At 40.8% G+C, this 27,155-nt stretch overlaps 1 protein-coding gene across 1 annotated transcript in view; it reads left to right on the forward strand.

The window, feature by feature from the left end:
• Positions 1 to 27,155, forward strand: part of dntt (deoxynucleotidyltransferase, terminal) — a gene marked incomplete at both ends in the record, with an annotated part of 93,923 nt that overhangs the window by 32,974 nt on the left and 33,794 nt on the right. Inside the window, 4 exons of the mRNA XM_084076433.1 lie at positions 3,083 to 3,154; positions 3,400 to 3,523; positions 7,159 to 7,291; positions 16,471 to 16,573. Of these exons, the coding sequence (XP_083932559.1) occupies positions 3,083 to 3,154; positions 3,400 to 3,523; positions 7,159 to 7,291; positions 16,471 to 16,573 (432 nt within the window). The remainder of the gene's footprint in view (positions 1 to 3,082; positions 3,155 to 3,399; positions 3,524 to 7,158; positions 7,292 to 16,470; positions 16,574 to 27,155) is intronic.

Consider the following 27,155-nt stretch of genomic DNA (forward strand, 5'->3'; position numbering starts at 1 on the left):
CAGAACCTGGCGATCACGTGACCACTGAAAGACGGTGTTCAACCTGTGGATCGGGCCCAACAACGCCTCGTTGTGAGCTTCTTGATAGAAATACTAATGTCCTTGCGGAAATTCATTTTGAGGCAGGCAGACAGGCAGGCAGGCAGACAGACAGACAGACAGACAGACAGACAGGCAGGCAGGCAGGCAGGCAGGCAGGCAGGCAGGCAGGCAGGCAGGCAGGCAGGCAGACAGACAGACAGACAGACAGACAGACAGACAGAGGGGGGAGAGGAAGAAGAAGAGAGGGCTGGCTTGTAGATCTGCTATTTTCACAATATCTATCTGTGGAACCAGTCAAAGAAAATGGTGGTCCCCAGTTCAAATATGATTATTTTGGGGGGTCACGCCCTAGCATCCCTTATTTTTATTTATTTATCTTCACAAATTCTCATAAATGGCATAAAATAAAAAGCTGATCTAAAAGCTCAGTAAAAGCTTGTAGATCTGCTATTTGTTGCTATGAATACAGGTGGGGCTTGAGATTTTGACTTGTGTGGGCAAAAAGTTTAGAAAAGGAAGCTCTCGATGAATGTATTGATGTTGCACTTTGAACTTTGATATTATTGTTTATTATTTGAAAAAAAAAACATTTGAAAAAAAAAAACAGTGAATAATTACAGTTTGAAATGAGCTGAAATAAGCTTGCACTTTGGAAACAGTGATAAATGTACAATCAAAAGCATTTTTTTTTTAAATTCTTTTTATAAACAAGTATTTTTTACATGACTGATGTCAATGAAGGGGCAAAATAAATGTCAAAGACTTTTGAAATCATTTTATGCATCTAAAGTGTGTCCTTTTACTAAAACCCTCATATCTCTGAATCTAGAGAAAAAGGTCTGTTTTTGGTGAAGACCAAGCTGTATTCAACTACCTCTAGCTATAGAACGGAACATGCTATCAACTCACTTTTTTTTTCAGAAAAAAGAAGAGATTCTAAGCTTTTTTTTTAGATATTCCATTTGTTTATAGTCATAACACAAAATGTTCTGTGAGTCCTCAAATATGAGTCAGAATGGTCAAAATTCCTGGCATTGGCTGATCCTGTTATAGAAAAACCTCTGGCAGTCAATGTGTTAACAGGGGACCAAATTAGCCAGCTTGAAATCAGCATCTTGGATACATATACAAAGGAAATCATTATTTGATCCCTTGCCGATTTAGATGAATGGTCTATCATTTTTATGGTAGGCTTATTTTAACGTTGAGAGACAATATAAAAAAAATATATAAAATATATAAATAGGCTCTATGCACAGCAGCCATTTTGGAGAAAAATTGGGCCTCTTCTGACTTCCTTCACAGATGTTACCAATGATACTAATGAAGGCTGAATAAGTATTTGATTCCCTAGCAAAACATTACTTCCAAATCCCACAGAGGTCAGACGTTTCTTGTAGTTGGTCACCAGGTTTGCTCACATCTCAGGAAGAATTTTGGTCCACTGCTCTTTGCAGATCCTCTCCAAATCCTTAAGATTCGAAGGCTGTCGTTTGGCAACTCGAAGCTTCGGCTCTGTCCACAGATGGCCTTAAGGTCTGTCGACTGGCTAGGCCCAATCCATGACCCTAATGTGCTTCTGCTTGAGCCACTCCTTTGTTTGCCTTGGCCGTATATTTCGGGTCATTGTCGTGCTGGAAGACCCATCCACGACACATTTCCAGGGAAGGAGGTTGTCACCCAAGATTTCACGGTACACGGCTCCGTGCATCCTCGAAGTCGACCTGTCCCCTTAGCAGAGAAACACCTCCAAAGCAAAATGTTTCCACCTTCATGCTTCACACGGTGGGGATGGTGTTCTTGCGTTAGAGTCAGCATTTCTCTTCCGCCAAACACAGCGAGTCAAGTTGACACCAAAGACCTCAATTTTGCTAATCGATCACGTCTCTTTCTCTCAAGCCTTCATTTGCAAACATCAGAGGGGCCTGTACATGTGTTCCTTCTTGAGCAGGGGGGACCTTGCGGGCGCTGCAGGATTTTGATTAATTACAGTGTTACCAATGTTTTTTTTTTAGTGACTGTGGTCCCATCTGAGATCAGTTACAAGTTCCTCCTGTCTAGTTCTGGGCTGATCCCTCACCTTTCTCATGATCATCGATAACCCACGAGGCAAGATCTTGTGTGGAGCCCCAGACTGAGGGCGATTGATGCTCAAAACGCATCGCAGCGCGACACGTTTTGAGCTTGTAGATCTGCTAATTTGTGCTATTTTTGAATTGGAATCCTGTTTTTTGTTTTGCTATTTTTGAATTGGAATCCTGAAAAGTAACATTTTTATTTAATTTCAAATGCATTTAGTTATACTTTTTGAACTTAAATACAATTACATTGGACATAAAAAAGACAATAGCATTTTAATAGTAGTCATTAAGCTACTAATATAGACATGTTTGGAATTGTACCAGCTGGAATCAATAATATGTCAGTATTTCGCTATTAACCTGCAGGCCACATTAAGTGAAGGTGGGGGCCGCATGTGGCCCCCGGGCCGCCAGTTGCCCATGTGCTAGATATACAATGTATATAAAATGGATACAATGTATCAATATATGTTCTGTGTCTCTTCTCAGTGTCCTTAGTGGAACAGCTCACTCCGGCCAGATAAATATGATGTTATTTTATAGTATTTATCTTTGCACGTGGCCACGCTGCCTAGTTTTACGGCTTTTACAAAATGGAGACGGGTTTAAATGTGACCAACAAATTAGTTGTGTTCCTCAGAGAGCGAGGCAATTAGATGTGAAGCGAAGCCATTTCAGAACAAACAGTGGTGGCTGGGGAAAACCTCACCTTGGGCCTTTTATTAACGCCATAAAACCCCGTATTAATCCCACCGAGGCACAAACAACAAAGCCATTACTTCTGGAAAAAGAAATGGGAAATGAGGGTCTGAGGAGCACTTGATTTAAGTGGAATCTACTTTCAAATGAGCAGCGGTATCACATGGCTATTTGTTTATTGCTGATATAACCGAAATCATCCCAGAACACGCAATGATGCTGAAATTGATGGTGTTTTCTTTATTTCTTTCTTCCTGCAGGAGATCCTTGAATACGGCTGTTCATTTGAAGTCGAGAAAATATTCGCTGATGAAAAGTATCAAATACTAAAGGTAAGGAGACGGAAGCCTGCTCCATCGTTTGCCATTTATCGCATGCCAGTTATTCCTCTTATTTGGCACCACATGCTTTGTAATTATCCTACTGAAAAATCACAGATGTAACAGATTGGTATTAGACTTGCCATCTCTGAGCATTTAATTCTAGCAAAACATAGAACAGTATCTGCTCTCCAAATGAGAGCTACAATTCACAACACCTGTTCTCAAGTGCATCCTTTGCTTTCCCTTTCTGGCAGCTGTTCACAAGTGTTTTTGGGGTTGGACCCAAAACAGCTGAAAAGTGGTACTGCAAAGGGCTGCGCTCATTCAAAGAGATACTGGCAGAGCCCTGCATTCGTCTGAACCGGATGCAACAAGCTGGTATGTGCATGGAAAACATCTCTGTATCATACTGTGATATTGAAAGCAGCGTACAAACAGTTTGTATGACACATTCATTTACGATTAATTTATTTTTGGTACATTAGTTTGTTTTTTAAAGGAGTAGTTCACCCAAAAAAATCATCTCCATGAATTCAAGGCTTCATGGGGTGTGTAATTGATAGAAAATAAGTAATTATTTGGGTGAACTACTCCTTTAAGCTGTTGTACACGGACATTCCCTTCATAGTTAACTTAAGGATTTGCAACAGCGTAGTCTGAATACAAGCACATTATAGTTACAAATGAAATGAACAAATTATATTTGTACGTTTTGGATTTAAATGTGTTTATTAGCACATTATGTATTAAGGACATTGGCATCAAATAGTGACCATGTTATTTTGTCTGCTCGTTTATAGGCTAACATAGGTTAATACGGTTGACGGAAGTAATTGTAAAAGTAAATTGTTACTATAATTTGCTTATAAGAGAGACTCAGATAATCGATAGTTAGACTAATAGTTAGTCCTCTCAGTGAGCCTGCCGTTTAGGAGTCTCTTTAGCCCAGAGCAGGCTTCTTATCCCTAATTCCCCCTTGTTGTGATCACCATCTCTGCTATTTGATGAGATGTGGCCAACAGGGAGCTCACATTCTCAGCACAATGGACCAGACGCCGCAGGTATTTGCAATAAAAAATCAATGAATGTCATTTGTGAAGGGTAAAGCTTTTTACAGAATTCACGGGCCCTCATTAATCTGCTTGCGGAGAATGGGCCATCATGGCAAAGACCATCAGAGGTGCTTGACTTTCAGTAAGGGAGACTTATGATGGGTTGGTTAGATTATCAATACACGCGCACAGAAATGTCTTCCGTGTTTAAACACATGCTCAGGTGTCTTTGGAAATATCATCCGTATTTAATGATTCCTTTCATATTGATTTTCCTTGGATTTATTAGGGCAGAATAGTATAGGGAAAACCATGTCAGTATAGCCTCAAGAAATGTCTCTATCTGGAAAATTGTGCTCATTATAATAATAATAATAATAATAATAAACCTTTTATTTTATATTTATAAAGCGCTTTTCAAAACATGGTTACAAAGTGCTTTACAGTGGCAGACAAATACATTACACCAAGAACATATTTGGTGTTGACGGTGAGGCATTTCAGTTTAAAAACAGATGGTAGGCTGAACCTCCATAAATTCATTAAATTCATAACAGCCAAGGACAAGAGAACAATACAATACCATAAAACAATAATCGCATGGTTTAAGGGAAGGCCTTGATATAGAGGTAGGTTTTAGTCATTAGAGTCCAGAACGGCAGTTTGTCCATAAAGTATTGCACACATTTATGACATTTATAGAAACCAAGAGTTCATCATGGTTAAAATACAAAGTTTTATAGAGTATCGTATTTATTAATTTACTTGAGTGTATAATCTTTTTTGAGTATTTGGAACAGGCAATGGGCATCAACTGGCAAGTCATTGGCTCCAAGTCAAGTCTGACTGCAACAGACATGAAGGAGGCCTTCAGAGACAGTCCAAAATGTTTTTTTTTACCAATGAGTTGGCGGCTCGGAGCCAAGTCTGCTGACACTACACGAGGCCTCCTTTTCTTCTCTGTGTGAAATGATAATCAGTTCTTGCTCGCCCCATTACAAACCTTTCCTTGTCGTTTCGAGATAGCTAAAGAAAACAAGTGTTTCTTTCTACCTGAGATATGGACGCTTATGCAATTTTGACCTTGACCTTCGTGGTGACCTTTGACCTGTTTGAGACAACATTTAGTTCCCACAAAGTTCACCCATCTGTTCTTGATTGTGACCTTGACCTTTGACCTTTCCAACGTACAAGTTAATCATCTCTTTGGGGCAGTCTACTAATCACTCCAACTAAATATACATATATTACAATATACAATATACATCTACCCTTCCTTCCACAAGCACAGACAGGGCCAGTTACAATGCTCTGCAACCCACGCATGTGGGCAAGATATTTTTAGCATACCCCTCAATGTGAAATAGCTACGTTTAGAAAAAGGAAGAACAGAATTTCGGAAATCAAAATGGTGCTGATGCACCAAGTATGTGTACAGGTACACTATGTAGGATTCTCTATTCTCTGAGGTGTTGAAATCAGTGTTCAAATCTGACAAGAATGGATATGTGAGCACCGCAGCAGACAAGTAGGACCTTTGGGACATGTAGACAGTGTTATCTGTGAATTGTCATCAGATATAGACATCCCATGGAGGGAAAAGGCTTAAAAGAAAATACTGCTCTTGTACGGTTTTCCCATTCATCACTATCGTATTTCCGGCTATTTCAGACCTGCCTAGGTCGTTCTTCGGTAATGTGTCGCGAGATATGTAATTGAAAATTACATTATCGCCTGCCGCTGAAAGGGTCTCGTTCATTTTGAAACTCGATCAGATAATGTATTATGCTGACAGACATTCTCATCTCTGCAGTCACAATCCATCATTCCAAACTCTTATGTCTATGGTGTCTGCACTGCATGGAAAAATACAGTTCTTTCCCCTTTGGACAAGGAAGGGATAGAAAAATGATTTACTAAATTGTAGGCAGCTTCTAGACTTCTAAACAGGGACATAAAAAAACATGGAAATAAGCAGTGAATAATATTGTTTTCTTTCTATTCATGCGTGAACATTCTATAATATACCTACATCCACGCATGAATAAAAATAAAACAAGGTCAATATGAAGGAAAGACTATTGAATTAAACTACAACATAAGCTGTTTAAGGTCTGTAAGCCTCTGTGTCTGAAACAACAGATACAGAGGCTTGTTTCAGACGCAACAATACACTATTACAGACCATAACACATTAATATCTGACTAAATCATAATGGCATGCAGTTCTGCTGTAAGTAATGTACAGGAATGTATGTTGAGTATCAGTACTTAAAGGTAGGGTAAGTGATATTTTTTGGTTAAAACAAAAAGTATTTTGTTAAAAGGTTAAAGCACTATATTCTGATAGTAATCATTGCTATAGAGTGTTTGTTCAGTAACAGGAGTCTCCCCGTCTCTCCAGCTCTTTAATAAACAGAAAAAACATTTTCCGGTAGGTGTCAAAATCTCAGCCAATCAGGAGAAAGTACTAATTTTTAAGCTTCATTTTTAAAGTGTTCCAGTTCCAATATTGCCTGCTCATTTCTTAGTGTCATCACTTCCGATTTCACTTGTTTAATCTATATCCTGATTGAGTTCTCTATCCTGATTGGATAAAATTGGAAATGAAACTGAAACGAAAATGCATTTTCTGTTTTATAAAGAGCTGGAGAGACAAGGAGACTCCATTTACTGAACAAACACTCTATAGCAATGAGTACTATCATAATATAGAGCTATTTAACACTTATTTTAACCAAAGAAAATCACTTACCCTACCTTTAATACTCATTTAAGTCTGAAAATGTAAAATTTGACCCGTGAAATTGCTGTGTGGAACCTCAAATTTAGTACAACGGGACAATACAATACTCATTCAACAGTTAAGCAGCATTCACCCTAACACTTCCCCTGAGCAAAAGGGTATGATTGATGGGTGGCTCAGAGGAGGCTAATAGCCACATGGTCTTTTCCCTGCAGGTTTCCTGCATCATGGAGACATCTCCAGGGCTGTCAGCAAAGCTGAGGCCCAGGCCCTGGGGAGCATTATTGACGAGGCTGCCCGTGGGATCACACCAGACGCAATACTGACACTGACAGGTGGCTTTTGCAGGTACGAGACTGGTCTCCTCTAATCAGCGTTGATGTGGTAGTTTGAAACAGAACAGGACTTATATTTTGCTTTCGTTAGTTTTTTTGGGGAGGAACAAAGTGCAATATTTCAATACGGTAAAGTTAGTGTCATTTATCCATTGACTCACGGTAAGGTCTTGCAAATTACACCAAAGTTCTCACACAATCAGTTAGGAAATTCCCTTTTAATATACCGGTAAACACAGTTTTATGATAACATTTGAGAGTCTGGGGCAAGATGATAAAAATGACTTTGTCTTCTTTGAAAGAGACTTTTTTGGTTATTTTCTGCTTCATTAGACAGAGACAGTGAGTAGAGAGACAGAAATGGCAGGATATATGTTGTACCGGTGTATATACATGCTGCAAAGGGCCTCAGGTCGGGCTGGCCGTATCAAGGACTCAGCCTTTTTATATGGTACGTGCTCTTCTGGGGAATCCCCTAAAAACTATTTTTGAAGCCAATCTCTGCATAAGGTATAGTAGATTAAATGTGATGATTGAACAACATCCACCAACATTAACATGGTCTCTTTATTCCTTGCCATATGAGAGAGAGAAGCTGGTGTTCACGCAGCATGCATGTTGCAATTACATTAAGCAGCCGAAACTCATTGTCAACCGCACGGTTCTACAGCACTCATGGTGAACACACTTAAAAAGCTACCTGCTGAGTGCGGGTATTTGCTCACAGCCTGTGAGCCCTCCCTTTGTCACCATCTCTTTGTGCTTTTTCTTTGCGCCTGAGTAAGCATGGAGCGCTCCTCGCTCTGTGGTGTTGTAAAAACCTAGCTATAACCGCTGGCATCTGAGTTAAATAATTCAAAAGCAGTCTGGCGGGCAGGACATACGCTTGCTTCTCAACGGGGTTGAATGACCTGCCACGTTTTGGCCTGTGGTCTTTAATAGGGCTTTGGCTATACACTGTAAAATGCATTCAGGGGGCAAGCTACACTTTTACCCTCTGAACCCATTGTCTTCTTTTGTCGTCGTGTTTATAAAAAATAGGTTATCTGCTAATAGAATTTGTCTTGACAGACTTCGCGATCATACCGTTACATTTGGACTACAGACTACAGATTTGGACTACAAACTATACACTGTAGACTGCAGTGTGTTCAGTAGAACTGTATCACTCGCAGCCAGCGTCGGTTCATCATCCCTCCCAGGTGATGGCGCTCTTGAAAGAGAGGTGGTGTTGGGGGTTGGGCTCCAACGTATATTTAATCCTCAGAAGGAGAAACGACAGCTGCAATGATATCTGATTATGTAAATAGCATCTCCTCGAGGGGGAAATTTGGAGCGAGAGATGAGAAAAGTGATTAGGCCATCATGGATAGTTACCATCAGGAACGAAGGGGAGGAAGTGTCTCAGCTTTACGGGGCTGGGAGCCTGCTGACTGTTGACTACAAACCCAGGGAGACAAGCTGAACCATTTATCTGATTTGATATCCGCTGGTGCCTGTTTAAGGTGCTTCACATAAAAAACAATTTGTGGAGTGAGGCTTCAAACACAGTGACCTGTACATTATACTGAAAGTCAGTAATACCTCCCCCCTCCTCCCACACACAAACGCACGCACACTCACATCTTGTCTTGTTAAAGGGCAGGAGATTCTTTAGACACAATTTATACACAGCGGGAAGCCACATTAGGCCTATTAGACAGAAATAGACGTGGGCTTCACTTACGACATCAAACGGCAGCACTAATAACTTGCTAATCTTCCTCATGTGACATGTTTGAAAATGCTCTTCCTCAACTCCTGTCAAAGCTGCAGTTTAATTACCTATAATTTCCAGCTAGGATTCGAATTCATGACTTTTTCTCTACCTGATTAATTAAGTTAAACGCTTGCTCACCGATTTACTCTGGCAATTCTTCTCTGTGTAGCATAAGAGATGCAATTCACAAAATTCACAGTAATATGCCTCTCTTAAGTGTCATGACTCGGTTCTCCAGTAATTGCAAGTCTTCATCCACTTTAAAAGTGCAAGAAAGTGTTCAAAGGATTTGTTGACATTAGTGTCGTCTGTGTTATTGAAAGTGAAAGACAGGGCGACGAGTCCTCGAGCGAATGTGTGTTTGTGTATGTGTGGGGAGTGTGATTAAAAATAGACAGTACAGTGTGAAAGGGTTCAGACATGTCAATGAAAGTGCTGGCTTTGGTTTCTATGTGATGTCAGCATGTCCCTGTTATGGGCCTTTAAATTACATTAAATCAACTGTAATCCCTAATCAAAGTGACACTGGTGAAGGGTGTCAAAAAACATCAGTGCTCATTGAATTGGTTCCCCTGATCATCTCTCATCTCAGTTACACAAAGAAGGGCATTGTGTGGATCTCTGAGATATACTGTATATATGAGGCTTGTGTTGTGGCATCTTATGCTCTTTTATCTTTCAAACTATCTTAAAGTTTACTTGTGCTCTTGTCTGAAATCGGTGAAAACAAGTTAGATGGTGAGAATGATATAACGTGATGATGCATTGCTGCTGGCTAAGCTGTTTTTCTACCATGGCCCTGTGTCTCTCTACTGCAGGTAAACTTGGAGTTCCTTGGGAAATTTCAGCGACAGCCACACTTCCGACAACTGTATAATTCATTCATGTCGCCCCGTCGACTACACTAGCTTGTAAATATCCATGTATATTTTATATGGTCTGGTAGAAGCGCTTAATAATTTATCATTTTCCCTCACGCAATAGAGGTGTGCAACATAAGTTCAGGTTTGATGCGATGTTGTTGTCTTGTGTTGCTGCGCCTAATTTAAAAAAACAAAACAAAACCGCTTTGCCAGTGCTACCTACCATCAAAGTTTCTCTCTTGAGTATTTACACCGTAATCTTTCCCAGCACTACTGTACATGTCCCACTGGGCAGGAACGGATGCCTAATGCTGAATAAAAACGGTGTGTTGAGAGGGTATACACCATTAGAGCCAGAGGGAGAAAAAAAATCCCTCTTTGGAGAAAGCACCTGACATGCTCATGTCATCTCTTTTTCCGCTGACTGCGGTTGATTTAGTGGAAGTATCTGCATAGACCAGACAGCTTGATGCTCTGGCTAAATCAGTAAAAAGCTGAAAGAAAATATTCTGAGGTGTAGGCTAATGCCACCATGCCTAAGCCTCAAATGTGTTCAGGGAGCACAGTACCCACTGCGACCCTCCGACCTCTGCTCCCTGCTTCATCACCTCCCCTCCTCAGATTTGACACAAACATAATTGAAACTTGGTATTTTGAGAGCTGATTGGAGGTAAACTGAATGTATGCTAATGATCTCTCCCCCCCTTTGCTATTCACGGCACACATTTATGCTGTGCACTCGAGTGCGTTTTGCTAGCACAGCAGTGGCTATAGCGCTGTGTTTCACTTAACAACTGGCACCATATGAGCTGGGAGAAGTGGCATCTCTGCGTTGCCAATTAAGAGCATTGGATGTGTTGTGAGAAAGTAGCTCATTCAGCAGAGATGGGGATCTGCGGTGCATTTTCAAAATAGCTCCGTCCAGCTGGTCGACTCATTACAGAAGTATCTACTTCTGGCAGCAATGGTGGGAGGAAGGTCAACATCTGTCTCTCTAAATGACAACAAGACAGAAGTACCTCATGACTGTGCAGACATCCCACCCTGGAGAATCTGATTTCAGCAACACAGCTCACGCCGTCCCTTTTAATGTTCTTCCCCTTCGTTTGGGTGTAACTGTAGGTAGCAAGCTAGGTAAGATGAAACGCACAGCCTTCCTGCATCTAAGCATCGCCTGGACCATTTCCTCTCATTTTGCTGGGTTGTTAACTCTGAGATGGCTTTCCGTGCCTCGTGATAATGCTGCAACAAAGTGTATGCACGTGTGTCTGCATGTGTTGCTGCAAATGCCTGTACAAAGCCTACTGTAGCTATGTATGTGTATGTACTGTATGCAATGCACACATGTGTGGGACAATGATCATCAGTCTATCTCACCTCACCTCTAGGCGGATCACAGTGGGGCTGACTAGAGCCACTTTAGGTCCTCTGAAGTGCTGTCCAGCCACCTTTGTTCTCGACACGATCACAGCCTGGCAGCACACGTCGTGTCCTTTGAGAGGTGACAACAGGCACTCCCCGTCTCGCTCTGTCAGTGCAGCCTTGTTCTCACTTTCATGTATGATCAAATATTCAGTGTCGCGTGTGCTTGTTGTAGAGGGCTCGCATGCTGCGAAGGCCATTATTTCATATCATTTGACATGGTGCTGCTGTCTGATCCATCTTCTGTGGACAGATGGCTGGAGTCTGATTATTTCTGAAAAGTTGTTTGTCCTCCAGATCCGTGTTGTGATTGGTTGGATGGCATACCAAGGTTTTTGTACCCGGAGATTTTGAGTGTTTGGTCTATAGGCCTGTGATTATCTGTCTGGCCTCTTGCTTAAAATCACAAATGACCCTGGGGAGGGGAAAATAGGAGGCAATTTCCCAGGAGGCAGGTAATTTCCAGCACTTTGCTAAGTCACAGTTTATAACTGTTGTAAATCTCACTGCAAAATATCATTGTTCATACTTTAAAATGATAAAATGGTAATTATTACACAAACATGAAATCACTGTTAGATTTTTCTTTTTTCTTTTTCTTGTGCCATGGGCTGTGTTTCTGCTCATTCAGTCCTGCATATTCAGAGTAGGAAATGATAATTATAACAAATTCAAGTCTATGAGTCATTGACAACTAGCGATAACAATAGTGTTTGTCTCCATATTATTCTGTTTTATCAAGTGAGAAGAACAGGCCTTTTTATTGCTAATCTATAACATCAGAGACACCAAACATTTTCTGAATGTGTAAAAGTGTTGTGCGACTACAAATACTGTTAAAATGAATCAGAAATGCCCTGTAAAGTAACTGTTTAGATACCATAGACTGCTGTAAGTATGACCCACTGTATTTAAACCCTGTATACTTCATTGACCAGAGTCCCCTAGGGGTCTATACTTAGTTCCCTCTGTTTTCCCTCTACACCAACTATTTTGGCAGAAAATAGCCTATATACAAGCTCACAATGCTATTTTCATCAATTGATCACCAGTTTTTGCTGAATATTCGCTTATTAGACATGCCTAGAATAGGGATGCTAGGGTGCATGTGGTTAATGATGTATTGGATTTTGGCACCGCCGAATACAGTTTTGGATGACAGCCTTAAACTATGTATTTATATAAAACAGTGGATTCAGGCTGAGTGTGAAGCTATCAAGATATCTGTGAGTCTCAAATGCCTAATGAGGTTGGTTGGATGGCAGCGAATGCACTCTTTGGCTACATCCACGCTAAGATGTTTTTGTTATAAAACGGCATCTTAAAATTAGAACCATCTCTGTCCACACAAGAGTTAGCAACTTCTCAGACTCAGGACTAATCTAAGTCCATTACTGCATCACATACAGTAATACACAGGGCATGTGCTTGCAGGTCATATAGTATCACATTTCACATTGTCATTTGAAAACAACTGCCTTTAAAGTGCATGAAGGCTACAAACCCATGGAACACAGGTCATCTGAAACCTTGAAATCATTGCGTGTCAGTGAATCAGAATGTCTTGACCATTATGAATTGATTCAGATTTCTCCCTACGTTCTCTGTCCATCCAAAACATACATTTAAGAATGTTTAGCGCTCAAATCATTTCTGACAGGATCCAGATTAAAGCTGCACTATGTAACTTTCTTCTTCTACCCCGGATTTGAACCCGGTTCCCTGCAGTGTGAAGTGCTGAAATCTTTACCATTGAGCTAATAGAGCCTGCCTGCTTGCTCAGGGGATAAATTGAATCTTGACCATCAGTTAAAAATTCGTCAGATCCTGTGTCTAGGTTATACATGACCTTTGACACGATCTAAATGTCTCAATAGAAAAGCAGGGAGAAAGAAAAATTACATTTTATTCATAAAAGAAAGTTACATAGTGCTGCTTTAATATTGACAGTTTAATATACAATCTCTCTTATCGCAAGAGTGATTTACAGAGCAAGGGGTGTACTTGATTCAGCCAGCTGTACCCAGATGAAAGCTTAATTATGGTCTGGGAAGGGTTTTTTATTTATTTAAATGCAATCCATTTCAGATTAATTATTGCCCTATTAAAATGTAAAAGTAATTAACTTTTTTTACTTGTATATGCACCCCATAAAAACATTCAATATTCCAATATAACCCACAATGACAATAATCAATGTAGGTGTTTTTCAAGGTAAATTGAAGGTTCTTATCTGAGGACCTAATGAGTCTCATACACAAAACCTTTCTTAAATAATGTTTTGTTCTTGAGTAAACAGCAAAAAAACTACGTAGGATTTATGAAAATTATAACTAATTATAACCCTAGATTGGAAGGGCGTGCATGTCCATGTTGATTTGAATAGTTAAACACCCTGTTAACACCATAAAGGTATGCAAATAAGGCAGCCATGGTAAAAAAGCTTTTCAAACACTGAAATGGAAGTTTTATTGTTGTGCGAGGCTGAAAACAGTGTAAAAAATAAGTAAGAAAAAGACAAAGTGTTTTTACTTATTTACACTGAAGTAGTGGGGTTAAGGTTAGATATTGTTGGTGTCGGGCAGAAACCTCATATCTCCATATTTCAACTTTTCATGTTTTTGTGTTAATTAATACCCTACTTCATCATACAAGAATGCAGCACAAAAGTGAGGAAATATCAGATCTACAACCTCACAACGCGATGTTTTGAGCTTGTAGATCGGCTATTTTCGGCTATTTTTTACTTTTTATTTAAATATTAAAAAGGAACGGTTTCGGACATACAAGGTTTCTAACCGACAGTGACGATTATGAAAAACCATCCATCCATCTATCCATCCCTCCATGTTCAACTGCTTACCCGGAGTCAGGTCGCGGGGGCAACAGTTCCAGCAGAGAGCTCTAGACTTCTCTTTCCCGAGCAACATTAGCCACTTCCTCCCGTGGAATCCTGAGGCGTTCCAAGTCCAGTGTGGAGATATAATCCCCCCATCTGGTCCTTGGTCTGCCAGAGGGTCTCCTCAGTGGGATGTGCACCCAAGGACCTCCCTAGGGAGACCCTCTGAAGGCATCTGTACTAGATGCCCGAACAAACTTAGCTGGCTCCTTTCCAAGTGAGTCTTTCTCAGGTGACTGAACTTCTTCTCATCCTATCTCTAAGGGAGAGGACAGCCACCCGTCTGAGAAAATTCATTTAATGAAAAAGCATGGCAAGGAAATGACTAAAGCTGTCCACACAGACGGCAGGAAGACACACAAGTGATAACATCAAATAGAAATGGCTTGACTTCAAATTAAATTTGCCCAGGCTACAAAACTGTAGCCTGAGACTGCAGTTAGTTTTTGCAATATACTATAGCATGAACTAAAGAGAAAATATGATACTTGTGCACCTACTGTATTCAAGCCTACTACTTACTGTAGCTGTTATCTAGGTCGGCACATCTACTCACCAGTGTTTGCCGTGACCTTCTTCAATTAAAATTTAAATCTAAAAAGAAAAAAATGTATCATGCAGTGTATACTGTAGGTGGACCTGTCGCATTTAAAAAAGATTGATGCAGTAATTGGCAAGACTGCACTGTCAGGTGTCCAGTAATAGTACGGTAAATGAAAAGGAATATACTGTTGATTACATGAAAACATTATTTGGGTAACGTTCTTAGGCTTACGATTTCAGGTCTAGGCCTAAATGGGTATGTGCATACAATGTATTTTATTTGCATTTTATACATTGTCAGGTGTATAAAGGAGCTTTCCGCTTGCAGCTGTAGGAAGGAGTGAGTTGTGTGCATGGCGCTGTTAATATGATTATAATCAGAAGCCTGAATGACTACAACTGTACTCATTAATTTAGTTAATTGAATTAATGCACATTAGGGGTGTGCCGATATATCGTCCCGCGATATATCGCGATACGTTTTCGCGACGATATGTATCGTTTTGGGAAAAAAAAATATCGTTTAGAATTTTTTTTTTTTTTTTTTTTTTTAACTTTTTTTTTTTTTTTACAATCATTATAATCAGGCATGCAAACAGCCCCGAGGTGAAAAGGGTGACAACACGTTTTTTTTTTTTGGGGTCAGGTGTCACACTATTGCCCTATTTGGATTGAAAACGGCTATTGTAGCTGAAAAGCTACAAGTTTGCATGTCTGAATAATGCAAAAACAGAATTATTTTTTTGCATTTACTTTTTTACACCCCCATATATTTTCATAATAAAAAAAGTGCGTATCGTATCGTATCGAAATCGTATCGAAGTTGTGAGCCAAATATCGTATCGTATCGTTTGGTGAAATTAGTGTATCGGCACACCCCTAATGCACATACCATTCATTGGTTAAGTTATGTTGGGGTATTTTTTTTGCCTTTATTTGATTGGTACATTGTAGAGAGACAGGGAACATGGAGAGAGAGCAGGGGAGTGATATCTAATTTGGCAAATGGTTCAGCAGGCCGGGAATCGAACCTGGGACTCGCTGTCAGGCATTAGAGCCCATTTGGTAACCACTAAGCTGTCGTGTCACTCCACACACATTAGTAACTGCAATATACTTACCACATTTTTCTTGGTACTGATATTGTAACTGATGACAGTTACAGTATATTCATTTCGTCAATTTAATTATGCAACTTGTATACTGTTACTTTCCAACCCTGCCTCTAATACAGTACATATTTTATGTCAGTTGCATTCTAATAAAGTTGGCCCACACGCAAGGGAGTCTTTGCTGAGCACCACAGTATAATATTATCCAACTTGATAATCACTTGATAATCACCTACTGCACTGTATCAACACTCTCTGCCTGCGGTTATGCTGACAGTGGGGCTGCTTTTGTGTGAGCTTGCGCGGGCTCCATATGGAGCATACTTTATTACACTGATCCAAGTAAAAAAATGATGATTCTCATAAAAAGTTAAGGCTCTGACAGCTGAAGCAACAAAAATGGAAGCCTTTAGACTTAACAACTTAGGAAAGATTGCTTGTTTTAATAATGAAAAAAGGGCCATGCTCAATGCTTTTAATAGCCCCGTCTGCCATCTTCGCTGTGCATCAGTTAAGCACTGGGACATTCCCTTTTCATTATTTTCCTGGACACAGTCAGTGGTTACTTGGTGCTCTATGTCTCTCCATTTCCAGGGGGAAAGAGTTTGGTCACGACGTAGACTTCCTGCTGACTACCCCTGAGCTGGGGAAGGAGAATGGACTGCTAATCAATGTGATCGACAGACTGAGACAACAAGTAAGTAAGATTAACCTGTTCTATAGCTCTACAGTATGTATGTGGCATGTGCACTGTCAAATCCAGAGTGTTAATTTAACCCATTCAATCCAGGAATGCATCTCTGTCATTTGCCGCGCTATGAGCTTGTAGAGCAGCTATTTTTGAGAAATCATGAAAATGTGTGCAAATATTCGATTTTTTTTTTAAGCAGACATTTGTAACTCAAATATTTGCTTCTGGGGGTCCCTGGAACTAAATATTTTGCAAATGTTCGCTTAAAAAAATATATATTTCAAGATTATTTGGTACAGTATTTCGACTCTCAGGCCCAGATTTATGTACATGTGATGAAAGACTGAATTTGTGTTCACAATCTGCTTTAAATTAATCGTCTGTCTGTATGTCTAATTACGCAATCAGCAATTGAGACCGCCTTCTAGTAGCTTTTTTTGTGTGTGAAGGACATATCCTTCTAAAGGTCCTTAGACCGGGGCGATTTTTTTCATGCGAATAATACGTTTTTTTTTTAAACCTTATAAAGTCAATGCAAGCTTCCACACCAGTTTCGCGGAGCGAAAAAAGCATATTTTAATTATTCGGAACGAGTCCGAATTTTGCGTATATTCGCATATTCGCCGGTATGTAAGGACCTTTAGAATTGTGGAATTTGAAAACAAAGTTTCTTTATCCAATCTTTACTGATAACTTTCAGAATTATCAATGGCATACAAAAATCATCAGCATAGTTTTGAACTCGGGTCACATTTGTCTTTAACATCTTACTCTTGAGACTGTAGCTGCTGTGTTGGTTTTTAGCGCACAATACATTTCACATGCCTTTTACTTGGTACTGTGGTATTGTTGGCAATAAGGTTGAACCTTGAACCTTGAACCTTGAAATGAGAGACAACTGTACACAGTTTATATACATTCAATCAGCATTGGACATATTAAGACAAAAGCCTTGGGATAGAGCCAGACCCAGTTTCACATGTGTGGTGTGTTTGTGAAGTGCATGCACTGTACTGTATGTGCATGTGAGAACAGGAATGTGTGCTGTGTAGGAGTCTAAAGAGTAGTGTGTGTGTAAAAGATATATACTGTTAGTGTACAGTACGTATAAAAGAGAGTGTCAGTTGTGTTGTACTGTATATGGTGAGGGAAATCTATAGAGCCTGATCGACCATGTGATTCATGGGAGTGAAACGTGTGTGCATCTTAACAGGAGTGTGTGTGTGTGCAAGCATATGGATTTGTGTATAATGTGTACAATATGTTTGTGTTTGTGTATAAACCCTATAAATTCACAACATTTCTGTGAGTGAGTGAGTACACCCGGTGTACATATCACTGAGGAGGGCCCGAGGGAGTGATGCGCTGAGGAAAGTTTGTCGAATCAGCGGATCTCCAAATTTTCAATAAATCCACAAATCCTCATATATGGAGTACCCTGATGTCATCAATATGACATCATATAGTACTGACATTATAGACTGGCCTGACTCCATATTTGGGCATGCCTCAGACAGACAGACAGACAGACAGACAGACAGACAGACAGACAGACGGGTACAATGGGTATTGCATAACCAGTTGGGGGTGCATTCTCAAGTTACATCATTCCTGACTTGCATTGTTCCTGAGTAGGCGGCACCAGTCTAGTTACTTTAATGAAACCTCTTAATCCTTTTCATCCCCCTCCTTTGAGACGTATTAATAGCCTCAATACAACTGGATATATGACTTACAATTGCAATTTACAGTTTAGGCATTAGGCAACCGCTCTTATACTGTACAATAAGTAAGGTAGTTACAAACTTCAAATGCAGGGAAACAGTGCAGTACCTCAGTAAACTAGGATACCTTTTTGTCCATTTGTCCTTTTTTAAATGACAAAATAGACGTGTTAATGCGCCTCCCTCAACTTGTTGCGTGAATACGCACAGTCCGGATAATCCAATATCATGATGATTATTCTGCAGAGTGTAATGAGGTGTCAAATGTTAATGTGGTAGAGTAAAAGTATATAAAAAAATTAGTGAAGTAGAATTAACCCATTAAGACCGAACGCATCTGTGTCATTTTTTTATTTGAGCTAAAAAGCATTATTTTACACTTTGGCTATTCAAAAATAGCAGATATACAAGCTCATAGCGCGGCACCGAGTGCCACGCTATGAGCTTGTAGATCTGCTATTTTTGAAAAATCGTGAAAATTTGTGCAAATGAATAAATATATATTATTTTAAAGCGAACATTTTTAACTACAATCTTTGCTTCTGGTGGAACAAAATATTTTGAGATGAGATCGGCAGCCAAATACATATTATTTTGGGGGTTCTTGACATGAAAAAGTTTGAGCACCACTGATATAGAAACATACGTTTTTCAGAATACTGTAGGGATTTAGAAGACATTGGTATAATCGGCTTCAGGTCTTAATGGGTTAAAGCTGTGATGAACATGAAAACATTATTAAAGTGCAGCTCCTCCCAAAAACGACTTACTGTAAGTACTGTAACAAAATTATTATTTGTGTGACATATTGAATCATCTTTTCTCAGCCATACAGTATATTCCTCAACCCCCTTTTAGGGCTGTTCAGTGATAAATGTCCTTGCAGTGTGTTCCAGCTGCCTCTCCTAGAAATCTTAACTATACATCATTTGTGTTTTACGATTGGGCTGGGAATCAGTCAGCCCCAGTTTATTGTCCATACTGTACCATGGGATCTCTTTTCTTCAAAGATGACAGAAACAGTATTCCGCCGTTCCCATTCCCTGCTGTGTGTTATGGAAACCTATTGCAGAGTTGTCTCTCTGGAGTGTCTCTAACAACGCGTCGCTCCAGTCAGAGACAACTTCCCATTTCCACCTATTGTCATTGTGGAATTCAACTATATGTTATTATCAACTACACTTATGTCTGTATCAGTAGCCTATATCAGTGTGTTTTATGTTCTGCCGGTGTGAGAGACTGTGTCAGCCTCCTCCAGGATCAGAAGCTGTAATCCATAATGGCAAGGTGTGTGTTGTCTATCTCCTCTGTGGCCACAGAGGTACGGTGGATGCCAAGACAATATGCATCCGTGGATCTCTTTGTCGCTGAGCCACATCTTCCAAGGATCCTTTTGGGGGTTCTTGACCACTAACCCATTTAGACCTGAGGCCGATTCTAAAAACGCCTTCTAAATCCTGACTTAAGTTTTCTGAAAAACTTCAAATGTTTATTCAAAAATTACAAAAAATGTATGTTGCTATATACTGTACATAGCAACAAGAACCTGTCTTCCTGTTTTGAAAGGTATATTATTAAATAGGGGTTTCCGCCCTAAATGGGTTGAGCCCTATACACTTCGTTAAGCATCATATAGCAAAAATAGCCGATCTACAAGCTCACAGTGTGCTGCGACATGTGAGAGAGTAGATTTGCTATTTTCACCGAATGTTTGCCTATTTTCGTGCAATGTCTGACTATTTTTGACACATTTGTACCTATCATGACATGCTCATTGTCAGGACGTTCATGTGGGTAATTTGGTGCCGATGCCATGGGCCAAACTTAGTCAGTTTGGTCTTGGCAAACACAACGTTCTGTGCCTAAAATGTGGAAGGAAAAATCCTCCTGTCAAATCGTCAAAATGTTACCGATACCTTTCAGAATGATCAATAGCATACAGAAATAGAGAGACAGCCTTTCCTGGTGCATCAGAGGAAAATCTTGGAGGAGAAATTCACAGTGCATTGTGTAGCACCGTTTATATACATTTGGACATCTGCTATCCGTCAGCATACAGTAAAGAAAAAAGCCAGACACTGATTCACGTGTGTGTGTGTGTGTGTGGTGTCCATGTGCTTGCTTGTGAAGTGCATATATGTGCATGTGAGACAAAGAATGCGTGGGAGGTGGGACTCTAAAGAGAGTGTGAGTGGACAGTAAATCACATGTACTGTATGTGTACATATACTGTAAGAGTGTGTGTATAAGGTAATGGGAAATCTATAGTGCCTAATGGACCGTGGTGTGTGTGTATGCGCTTGTGCATGTGTGCGGGCGTGTGCGTGCGTGCGTGCGTTTGATGTCCTCTCTTGTGTTTTAAAAAACATCCTGTGTGAAACCACAAATGTTTCATTGCAATGACCCCCATGTATTTGCAAATATAACTACAAATACACCGGACGTCATTGTGACTTACAAAGCAAGTAAAATACCAACCATTAGTACAAGCCATTATACATTTATGCTATAAGTGTCAGCTCATTGCTTTTATATTTGGCAGCTTGGGCCATGCCCACAGGCTGGCGGTCAGGGGCTTGAGGATTATGGGGTTGTCCAAGTCTAAGGCTAGACTGCAAAGCAGCTTGAAAAATATACTGCTCAATCTCCTCCATTATAGGCAGCCGATCTATTTGGAGGAGAAGGTGCTTCCTGTACCCATATTTTTTTCTGGTGTTGGTAATATGGCAGACGGAAGCGTATGACCTACTGTATGTTGTTGACTGTGAATACGTTCATGTGTGTTGTTTACATTATGTACATTCTGAACTTATTTGTATTCATGCACTGAGACATATTATTGTTGTTATTTGAGGGGACTCAATGCAGAGAATTTATGAGAACACAATTTGGGTAGCAATTGCTTATAAAATAAATGCAGTCTCCTGGGAAGAGATGACAGGATGCTATTTGGTGTTTTACGTTACAGATGGCTTACAGAACATATTCATTGTGTATTTTGTTTTGGGAAATGCGTTTAGAAACAGAATCGCGTTTAGTGAAATGTCTTTGTTTGACCACAAGGACAACACTGAGGATTTTGCTGTGTAATAGCACTGAATGTGAGCTGTGACATAATGTTAATCTTACGTCTATATTAGGGAAGAGCCACTCCTGCTTCCCAGAAACCAGATCGTTTATTTACGGTAGCAACCCTGTGAGATACCTCATCAATCTGCATGTCCATAGAGACTAGAGTGACTATAGCATTTATTCTCCATTGCACAACACAGTATTACACACAGTATAAATAAAAAACGAAATGGTCCCCAGGTAATCAAAAAAGATTTTATGGTTTGGAACAGATGGCACTACCATGATATAAAATTCATTTAGATGTCAAACTTCAGGCTCGCTTCATATACTTCCATGGATTTAGTTTGCCATTTAATGTCGATGGATCAACTCTGGCTGAACTGATGTATGAAATCACACATGCAGTAAGATGCTCTTCCCCTTCATTCTGCTTTGGGAGAGAGCTGTTCATATTAGCAAATACTTGGCTTGTCATGGCCATATTGTGAACGACGTTGCTTTGTTATGTCCAATAGTATTCCTTTTTAAAAGGACCATTAAACAGTTTAACCCTGGCATCCCAATTTTGGTCATGTCATTATAGGAAGAAGGAAAAAGAATATATATATATATATATATGTATGTGTGTGTGTGTATGTATGTATATGTATGTATATATGTATATATATATATATATATATATATATATATATACATACATACATACATACACACACACACAAACACGCACACATATATGTATAATTTTCTTTTCTTTTCTTATAAGCAGATCTACAAGCTCAACCAGCGTTGAGCTTGTAGAGAATCTATTTTGGAAATAATTGAGGACATTTGTGTGGTTAAGTGGTTAAGGGGACATGCTGGTGCCAAGAGCTTATGATTCAAGGAAGCGAGGGACGTGTCACATTTCTAATATTCTGAACCTTGACCCTGAATACCCATTGTGGTCGTGTTATTAAAACTGTGAGTGAGAAAATGGCCCTGAGTTCTACCAGTTTCCAGGCGTTAACAGAAAATAGATTGGGACAAAGTAAGTGAACGCATGTGAGGGAGAAGTACAATTTAGAAGTGGCTTACTTTCAGAACTTTCAGTCAGGGCTTTCAAGGACAATGGACAGCACCAGAGACCCCTTAATGGAAAATGGATCCCTTGATGGAAAATGAAAGAAAAGAAGGGAAGAAAAGTGGGGGGGGGGGGGGTGAGAGGGTGAATGAGAGAGAGAAAGAAGTGAAAGAGAAATGGAGCGTGTGAGAGAGAGAGAGAGAGTGATCGGATAAGTTCATGTCATCTTTCATTTCATCTTTATTTAATAAGTGAAAGGATAGAGTGAGGGAAAGATTGATCAAAGGTGTGTGTGTGTGTGTGTGTGAGAGAAAGCAAACAGAATGTGAGGAAAGGAGAGGGAGACGGATGATGTTTACAAATACTTATGATGATGATGATGATCATTCTATTATCAATTTATTTCGCTACTATTCTCATAATGACACTAATTTGCTGCTCATTCCTTAATAATGTGACTAATTTCCCAGCACTCCAAAAAAGACCTGTATTTAATTTAATTTACAGTTTTGATATTCATGCTGCAATTAAAACGTAGTGAGCCTCCTGTGCTGTTCACTATGTGTTGACCTGCCATAGTCTTTATTCTGAGCTATTGTGGTAGTCCTTATATGTCATCAATCTGTCATTGCACCAAGTAGACAACAAGGACAATGAGTTAGAATTAAGATTATTTTAATATTCAAACCCAATAAACATGCAGACATTTTTGTTGCTGGCAAAATAACTTGTACTGACTGTATACTGACAGAAGTACCTCACATACTGTACAGTGCAGTGTTTCCCCTATATGCATTAAGTGGCGGGCCGCCACCCCTTAAATCCGACCGCCACAGTATGATTTTTTCTGTAAAAAAAAAGAGAAAACAAAATTTTTTTTATACAGAAAAAATATCAATGCTCAAATGCTTTGATATAATGCTAAAATGCTCTCAGGCAGTATATTTTCCTAAATCTGGAGACAATTCATATGTAAACTATACAGATTATTACTGTGCACATGTACTATATATAAGATATAAGACTTTGTGTTTGAGCATAAATATGCAGTTTGAGAACCCAAAATAGTTTTTGGAGCGCAGTCCTCCCCCACACCTTCAGCTTCTGGCTGGGGGAAACACTGCAGTGAAACGGGATGTACTAAACCGTCACAATTAAAAGTGAACTTAACATTGCGATGCGGCGCATTATGAGTTTGTAGATCAGCTATTCTTACTACTGTGAAAGAAACGGAAAGTTGCATTGTGTCCAGAAGCTCCCTTTACACAGAGGAGGGTGGTTGTGGGTGGGTGGGTGTCTGGGGGGGGGGGTTTGGGTGTAGTGGGGGACGGAATGGGACCAGCCCGCAGGGAGAGGAGCACAAGAGACAGTGATTAAGTAGAGGTAGCAAAGGTTGACTCTAAGTCGCGTAACCTTGTCATCTGCAATTGAGCCCCCCGGGCCTGTTCGTGTCTTCACTCAGGCCTAATATCATGGCTTGCACCCCCCTCCATCCCCCTTTACTCTCATCCCCACTCCTCTGTTAGCCTAAGGGGTGGTAAAAATACATCCATCTAGAAAACGTCCTTGTAAAAACGGGTTCATCATTTTTTTCCCCCCCTCCCGCTGATTCGGAAAGCATAACTTGGGGGCAGAGGCAAGGTCAGGCACCCGCTTCTGTGGTAGACAGATGAGATTCAGCTTTGCCCTGGTAATGGCGACGGGGCGAGAGATTGAGAGGGCCACGTTTCAACCCCTTTCCATCTATCATCTCTGTCTCTGCGTACTGTATGTACTGTACGACTGTTCTCTGAAGATGGAGCACGGAATGAATTGCTACTACACGGCTGTAATGACGCTATTCAAGTTCAGCTTTATTGTCCCTGAGCCAGCATGGTCAAGAGATATGAGAGTTCGAGTTGAAATGAGGAAATTAGTAAGAAAACGCTTAGAAGACTCTGGTCGTGTGATGGTTACTTTGACTGACATTGAAAGGACTCACGCACGAGCATAATGTCTCCGCACACACACACACACACACACACACACACACACACACACACACACACACACACACACACACACACACACACACACACACACACACACTCTCCCACTCTCCCACTCCCACACGGCCCCTTGCTTTAATTTCTGCAATCAGTGCGGTTCAGGCTGGCAAAGCTCTGAATCAAAGTGAAAGAAGTGTTCAATCACGCCTCGCTAACACACGCTAATCTGAGACTTGAAGGCAGAGTTTTGAAGTCTGAGTCGGTGGGATTGTGACATCAGATCACAGTGCCTTGCGTCAGCGAATGCCAACATCATGCTTGTTGCGCCACGAGCAGATGGCCATTAAGTTGGTGGCAGGAGCCCTGTGTGCCGGTTTCCACTCTCGCAAAAAAAGACCAAAGTTTGTAATCAAATGTATGTAAATTAAAACGGCTAAGCTTTTAGATTGCATTTGCCAAATTAGCATTCACTAGCCTTTTTTCCTATTGCCCACTGCTAGGCAAAGCTTTGGGAGAAAGATTATCTTCGCTGTTGTCCCCCTCCCTCTGTAATTCCCTCTGTAAACAGCTCTGGTGGAACAGGCTTCCTCTCAGATGCTCACTGACATTATACCTACTGCGTGGTGAATGATTATAGAGTGCTATTGGGCTAAACAGCCCCCGGCGGCGCTGAGACAGGAACTTCATGACATCCTGTTTTTTAACAGGGGATTTTGCCGGTGGATGTGTGTCAGAGTGAGCAAAAATATGGAGCTGGAGAGAGGGACGTGAAGAAAGATGATGCAGAGAGAGAGAGACAGAACAGCGTGACTGTATGTGTGCCTGCTTGAGCGTGTTTCTGCGTGTGTGTGTGTGTGTGTGCATGCGTGTGCGTGCACAAAACGGCCCGCAGGCCTCACCCAGTGAAGGGCATCCGCATGCAGACACTTAATGGTCTGTGCAACTGTCGCTATAACTCATTAATCCTTTTCTCTCAAGGCATCTGTGAGATTTCAAGGCTAAAGGAAATATGCAGACAGGATGGGACAAAAATATCTTGACAGTATAATAAGCGCCCCCTCATTTAGGGCCTTATGTACAAGACGGACTGAAAAACATTCTCCCACAACTTGTCTTTAAGTATGGCTCGGGGGGATTTTAATTTCAGATTAGTCAGTCCTTAAATCCCTTTTATGCTGTCATTCTGGCCTCATCGTCTAAGTTGGAGCTGTCAGTGCCTTTAGCTAAACCATTACTGAAAGTAAAGGGGGACTTTAAGAACCCCCCCACCCTCCCCCTCCCCGCCTACTCCATTAGAAGGTGAGTGGTTATCTGTAATTGTAGATAGAGAGTCTCCCATGGGTGGCACAGCAAAGGAGATGGTGGAGACATCAGAGATTTTAGCCTCGGCGCCGTCGTTCTAACCCGACTAACCCCGGAGGATAATTGCAGGCTAAAAAAGCGAGGGCTTGGGTGGGAACCCGATCTTGTCCCCATGTGTCACTCAAGGCGGCTTCCTGTCAATTAATGAATGACTTCTGTCGGCACTTCCTCTGATAATGCCTTCTGGGTAGCGCTGTCCTCCATTCATGGAGTGTGTGGCGGAGCACAATTGGGCGGTCCGACGGGGGGCCGGTCGGTGGGTACAACAGGGCCAGGCTATACCGGCCGTGCCTGTGACAAGCTGTTTAATGTTTCGCGATTAACCTCAGTCATTGGCTCGGCGGGGAGGACCGTTCGGTTGCTGCACTTCTTCTCCCAATTATTGCTCTTTAAGGAGAGAGAGGGCAGATTTATGGCCACAGAGAGGAGTGCAGTAGCACAACAATTACATTGGCTGCCGGAATTAAATTGACAATTTGTAATGTTAATCGTCCCTTGCCCCCCTCCTGCATTGGGGTTAGGCATAATCAGCCAGGGCAAAGCCCAGAGGAAATCAATCCTTAGTTTCTCTGCACTCTCTCTCTTTCCCTCTCTTTCCCTCTCTCCTTCCCTGTCTCTCTTTGTCCATCTCTCTCGCCCCGTCTCTCTTCCATCAATTTATTTTTACTCCCTCTCCTCTCCTCCTCTCATCTTTTACTTTTTTACACATCCTCTTATTCTCTCGCACTCTTGCACTTTATCTCCTTTCCCTGCACCTCTCCTCTGCTCTGTCGCTTTTCCACACACATCCTTTGTTCTCATCAGTGTTTCCCCCTCTTCTTTTCTCTCTTGAACACAGTGATGTATTACTCGGCAGCGACTTCCATTAGCTAACAGACTAGAGCCCATTTACCAGGGAATGGGTTTTAGCCTCCTACTGTGGCCGAGCAGAGGGCTGTCTCACAGTTGGCTCTTTACACTCCCCAGTACACTCTCAACCCTACCGGGCTGAAATTAGACTGATGACAAGTCGGAGCAGATGTTCACACAGTGGCCCATCTCATCCCCATCACATGGATGACCTCTTTGGTACACAGTAAAATCTTAACCCATTAAGACCTGAAGCAGATTCCACAAAGCAGAGTCTTCTAAATCCCAACAGTTTTCTGAAAAACGTATGTTTCTATATCAGTGGTGCTCAAATGTTTTCATGTCAGGACCCCCAACATTATATGTATTTGGCCGCCGACCTCCATCTCAAAATTTGTTGTTCCAGGGACCCCCAGAAGCAAAGATTTGAGTTACAAATGTTCGCTTAAAAATATATATATATTCAAAGGTTTGCACATGAAGTTTTCACTAATTTTCAAAAATAGGAGATCTACAAGCTCATATGA

The sequence above is a fragment of the Gymnoscopelus microlampas genome (assembly GCF_963454915.1).
Source record: "Gymnoscopelus microlampas genome assembly, chromosome: 13".
Taxonomy (NCBI): domain Eukaryota; kingdom Metazoa; phylum Chordata; class Actinopteri; order Myctophiformes; family Myctophidae; genus Gymnoscopelus; species Gymnoscopelus microlampas.